The sequence below is a fragment of the Halichondria panicea genome, chromosome 1 (genome assembly GCF_963675165.1).
Source record: "Halichondria panicea chromosome 1, odHalPani1.1, whole genome shotgun sequence".
Classification (NCBI taxonomy): Eukaryota; Metazoa; Porifera; class Demospongiae; order Suberitida; family Halichondriidae; genus Halichondria; species Halichondria panicea.
Genome location: NC_087377.1, coordinates 5,956,366 through 5,962,393, shown reverse-complemented (window position 1 = coordinate 5,962,393; position 6,028 = coordinate 5,956,366). Strand labels below are relative to the sequence as shown.

Sequence of the window (6,028 nt, the reverse complement as noted above, 5' to 3'; positions counted from 1 at the left end):
GGAGGAATAAAAGAAGAAATAGACGTATAATTATATAGCTTAGCCTCGATCCCAGCCCCTCTCGCTAGAGTGGCCTGGCCCGGAATCGAGGCTGGACTTAAGTACGCCCATTTCTTTCTTTGCTGCCTCATTTTGTCTATTTTTACAATGACAACAGCAAAAAAAGTAAGGCCTCCTGGGAACGAGGCTAATGTCCATGCATGCCATAATTTTACTCAATCTTTTTTAATCTGTTATCATTTTGTATAATAAGTATAAAAAACTGATGAACAGTATCATCATTATCATCATTCATCAAACAATAACATAGCTACATATGTACAGTCATAATAATTAAGAAAACAGTGTCCCTGAAGGAAAGTACACACAAAGAGGATCGGTCTTCACCACATGCACTAGAGATTCAGTCCGTAGGGAGGCGGGGTTAGTCATCATTCTGGACTTCTATAGGCTGCAAAAATAAAAAGATCGTGATTCACTGTTACAACTACACATAACTAGAGTGACGCAGCAAGGTACGTAACGTGTCATGGGGCGAGCTGAAGCATTTGAGTTTATCTGTGTTTAATTTGATGCACTTTGTTCATGTGATCAGTTACCAGCCCCATTTAGCTAGTGACTCTGAGACCATAGCTGAGACTGAACTGCATGTCGGATGCAAAAGTAGTTTCAAAGTTGTTTGTTTTGCATGTTTATTGTGACCAAGCCGGCAAGGTTTGTTTTACTGCAGGTGTGCCTGTGGCCTCAAGAGTCTGTGTCTCGTCTGAGCTTTAGTTACAAGGCTAACAAGTATATTTATCATGGCTTAATTGGCAAGTAATAAGCTGCTCTGACTAAATGTTGCAAAGGTACATGTGTGACCTCAGAAGTTTCCATTTGAGGTATTCTGACCTGCCGTAGTGTCTGGTCTCGTTGTTGTCCTGTTGAGCTAGCAGGTTTATTATCAAAAGACACAAGACTATGCTGAACATAAGTAGACAAGGTATTTAGTGATTTACTGTGACCTATCATTGATGAAAAATAGCGAATGAGTTGCTGTGACCTCCTGCAGGCGTGCCTGTGTGATCTCAGGCTAAGCTTCTCTGACCTGCTGTAGGTTTGCCTGTGGCATCAAGAGTGTCTGTGTCTTGTCTGAGCTTCGTTGCTGATGAGTGTAGCTATAGCTATTGTGCCCATGAAGCAATTCACGTAAAAGTTGGTAAAGGGTCACGAGTACGAAAAACGAATATCGTGCTGGTCCATAACAGACAGACACACAGACAAAATCTCAACGTTGAACACTAGGTGAGAAACTTGCTTCGCTCGCCCCAAATTAATTATGCCTCGGTGTGCGCATGCGCAGGCGAGGTAGAGTAAGTTGCCGAACTCCGTCCCACATCAAAGTTCATGTCAGGTAAAGTAATTTTAGAATAATTTTAGAACCAGGAACCTTGTAAAGCAGAGTTAGAGCTGGTTCTTTAAGTGCTGAATCAATGAAAGCACCGCGGGTGCTAATGCCTCGGTGGAGGTTTCAAAGCTACATGTACATAATATACAGCTACTATAGCTATTTTAGCTATACACTCATTATATATCATCAAGGGCATATGAAGAGAAGAGGGCATGCAACTCGCAATGTATACTGTGTAGTCGTCAAAATACTGATGAGTCAGCAGGATATACTATATTTAGCCAACCACCCACAGGTAAATAGGCATGATAGTGGGCGTGAACACTGTTATACTAGAAATTACCGCAAAATTAATGATCAATGGCTACTTCTAGTCTACATTGTAGCATTGGTCCTTCTCTTCCGCTTGTTGACCTTGTGGCTACCTCTACCCAACAGTACAGTGCTAGCTAGCTAGCTGGCTTGGTGACTATTATGGAGTAAGTGCACGTGCAATCTATTTTTAGTGCACACGCCCCTCCCATTTGTAATTTGATAGATTGTAGTTGCATGCCCTCTTCTCTTCATACACCCTTGATATCATGATGAACATTATATTTTTGCTGCAAAGAAACTCAAGGAGTGGGTAATGATCAACTATGTTGTCAAAAACGATCGATGCCAAAAGTACAAGTCTAAAATGAACTGCACCAGCAGAGCCAGAGGAGGTACGACACGGTCACATGACCAACCAAAATGATTATTTTAACTTGTGCATGAATATCATTCAAGACTGTCAGTGTGTACTTTGATAGTGGATTTGGTTTGGTTTGGCGTGTATCTTTCAAGAAATACACTTGACGTTTCTAAGATCAGGCTGGTTGATTGTTGGGCTTATGCTGATGTGAAATAGCTTTTCAACCAATTTTAACTACCACTTAGATTTTGAGATATTATTGTATTTCTGTTTTAGAGTGTTTAAGAAGTATTCCGTGCCTGCATTCAGGATAGGATCACTGCCAACATCTGAGTCTTGGTTCTTACAACAAATCTAATCTCTACTTGTAAAAAACTCTAGCTACTAGCCAGTAACAAATTCACTGGGTTTTATGCTCTAAAAGTGTCTCTTACTTGCCACCAGCTGAATGTCATCATTGGAATGCATTTTTAACGACTTCTTTGCCTTCACTTAAGAAATAGCAGCCAACCGCGTGTCGTACCTCCTCTGCAGCAGAGCCTAGCAGCTCTCTTCTCACTCTTGCAGCTACCAATAGCTAGCATTCTAGTGCAAAGCTAAGTACTAAGTAGAGTAGCAACACTCCATGGACAAGTTTTGCCACGCACTCTTCTGAAAAAACTGCAATGGAATTCCAAGTAAGCAAAACTAGGCATTACTCAAGAACGAAGTATTATTTACGAATAAAAATCCAAGAAAACATAACTAGAAACCTATATAAACGCTTACTTGAACTTCACATTGATCCTTGAGCAGCTGTAGCAGTCTAGACACACTACCGTATACCTCGCTTGCGCATGCGCACCGAGGCGTATTAAGCTACTAGCTATTAGCAATATAGCTTTAATACATGATGAACATTTTTGCTGGCATGTAGTGGGACCGGAGTAGGCTCACAGTAGCCAGCTTAGTTTTTGCTTGCTTTTATTGACAACGAAGCTTTAACATCAAAATCTGCCACTATTAAAACTATATAACTTATTGTGTGAAGGCTATATCCATGCTGACCCTCACTGCTATGGTATCCAGGTGAGCAATCACAAACAAACAGATAGACAAACCAACCGACTACTATACCCATGACCGCCTACACACCTCGGATAACAATCGGTGCTGTTGTATAACTACAATGCATTTGCGTAATTATTGTATTGCACTGAAACATACTCACCCATTAGTTTCCTCGACAGAGCCCGATCGCCAATTCTCAGCACAGCAGCAGCCACTGTATGCCATGATACGTCTTCACCTTGTCTCAACCACTCTTTCAAGATCTCAGTTCTAACTTGACGGATATCATTGTAATTGTTAGCCTCAAACTCGCTCAGTTTTGAGTCAGGTACACGTAGTGCTCTAGACAACTGTCCATTGTAGCTCCTTGAGAAGTGTAATGGTTCGAGTGCAACTAGCAGAGAATCGAGTGAGACTTCCATACTTACCAATTTAGCTGTGTGTAATACATGTGAAAAGGTTCACAAGCGACGGGTGTGCGATCCACAAAATAATGTGTAAGAGATTGTACATGTTGCATGCTTGTTGATCACAAACAGATTTATATACAAGGGTGTGCAAATTTAATTGATATGAAAATCATGATCAATACACTTCAAACAGCTGGCCCTTAATTAAGACGTTAAATGGATTAATCTAGCTGACAATCTACTGTCCACTACTAAAACTAAACCAAATTTGGAGAAATTCATCGTTGAGACATGTGTAGAATTACATTGTACATGCTTTTGTTTGGCTGTAATGTAATTATATATATGTACAGGAGTACGCCACCAGGGAGGGCGATATGGCTCATGCAACAGAGTTAACCGACAACAGTTGGTGTTTTCTAGTAAACACTAGCTCTCATGGCCATCTCGGAGCTACAATGTATGTAACCATTACATGTGCATGTACTCCGTGTCTCACCAGGTTGTCTTGAACTAACAGGTTCTACTGGAGCTCTGCCCACCATTTCTATAGGGGAAAATTATGACGAATGTATTATAATTTATGGTAGCTGCAAAACGCATCACTTTAAAAACCACAAGTCGATAACACTAGGTTTGTTGAGGACAGTAGATCTTAGCCAGCAAAAAGTCAGATACAAAATGATATATTCTCAAGTAATGGGCTAAGTAAAGTACAATCAACCTACACATCGCACATGTACGAATACATGAGTGCTGTGTCAAAACCGTGCAAAAGTAGACAGTATACAGGTGTATATTGCACATAAAACAATACAGCCAATAAGGTACGTTGGACTTACTCTGTAAGAGTCTACAAAACTGTCTTGCCAAATTCAACAGTCTGTGTTGCAATGCCACATCCACCAACATCCTGTAGCGAGCCTTGAATCCAAAACGGCTCTTCCAAATATTAATAGTCTCAGTACTTTGCATCATAATAGTCAGGCTAATGTTTGTCTCTATTCCTCGTATATCCTGAGGGGATAGTCCAAGACCTTGTGCAAACACTTTCCAATCTGGGATTAATTTTGCGAATGAGAGATTTACTGAGTAGTGGTCAGGGAATTCGGTGTCCAGTACGTAAGGGGGCAACCCTATTTCATCACATATTTCGTCTGCAGTGCTTGATTCTGGTAGTAGTGTGGAGGGTGGGACTGTGTGTATGTATGAGTGAACTACATTCCTACACATCATGACTCTCATACTAGACCTACATGTAGCTATTATGTACAGTACTCATCTTAATAAATAACTGTTGAACTTCTTTATTACACACCTCCTGCCAAGGGTCTAACTAATGTGGGAGTGGTATCCATGGAAACTGTTTCCGTTTCTGAATTTGTAGAAATTTTGTTTAACAGTAGCTTTTTTCCGCCTTTCGTAAACTTCATATCATCAATATCCTCTTTCTCTAGTGTCATGAATCCAGGACCAGTTCCAAACCCCTCATCTGAAAATGACATAATCATTTATATATACAGCACACGTGTACATGATAATAAAGATTGCAGATGCTAAATACGACAGTGGTGTACATGTAAGTGTCCAAATGACTCCCGTAAGTAGTACATGGAAATATTCAGGACATACTTTTCCAATGTGTCTGCAGCTAGTACAAATATTCGTTACCTATCAGTAGTTCGATGTCTCGATCCCTTAGTCCAATTTCTTTCAGCCATACTTTCATTTGTTCTTCAGACTTGCCGTTAGTACTCACTACAAAACAATTGTGGGAATGTACGAATCAAAACAAATGTCTCAGCAATGGAATTTGTGATAAAAAAAAGCCTTCGTCAACACACATTCAATAGAGAGTAATAGAGAATAGAGAGTAATAGAGACACGCTATCACACACACCTCGTGGTTGAGAAGCGGACAACTGAGGTTCTTCACGAGCTACGGGAAAAAAAGGGAAAACATAATAATTAGTACTACTACCAATAATTATGCATACCGACATATATGTACCTAATGTACAGACATTGTACAGCTAATGAACAAGTTATGCGGGCAGAAAACTAACCAAATAAATGAAAACAGACTGATTAAAAAGCATTGCTCAGTTTGCTGGCACATTGAATCAATATGTACACACTAGATCTGGTGTACGTTTACGTACTAGGTTCGAGAATCATTGCCAAGTCTTTGAGTGAAGTGTCTTGTTTGAGAATGGTAACAAACTGTTTCAATTTTTCCGCCTGAAGCTCAATCTTATTTGCTATCACATCCAAAAGAACTGTAGCTCTAACTCTGGCCATCTTTGATACATCCTGTGCATCATGTTTCTCCATTGGTGTGATAAATCCATTGGACCATAGCAGACCCGCCAGCACTTCAGGGTGGCTCAGAGATAGAGAGAGCTTGTAGTAAGCTTCTTTGAAGGCTAGATACTCGGGTGAAGTGGACATGTTTTCTTATGTTGGGCGTGACTACCAAGCGGTTAAGATCGTTATAGAAGT

The 6,028-nt window shown here is 40.3% G+C and overlaps 1 protein-coding gene across 1 annotated transcript; it reads right to left on the bottom strand.

Annotated features, from left to right (window-relative positions):
* Positions 1 to 219: 219 nt before the first annotated feature.
* LOC135338041 (uncharacterized) lies at positions 220 to 6,022 on the bottom strand. The gene is made up of 8 exons (XM_064534056.1): positions 5,689 to 6,022; positions 5,427 to 5,465; positions 5,198 to 5,284; positions 4,845 to 5,018; positions 4,369 to 4,722; positions 4,026 to 4,073; positions 3,277 to 3,552; positions 220 to 451 (listed from the first exon to the last, which is right to left on the bottom strand). Exons 1-8 carry the CDS (start codon positions 5,975 to 5,977, stop codon positions 432 to 434), a joined length of 1,287 nt encoding a protein of 428 aa, XP_064390126.1. The 5' UTR covers positions 5,978 to 6,022; the 3' UTR covers positions 220 to 431.
* Between the last annotated feature and the right edge of the window lie 6 nt (positions 6,023 to 6,028).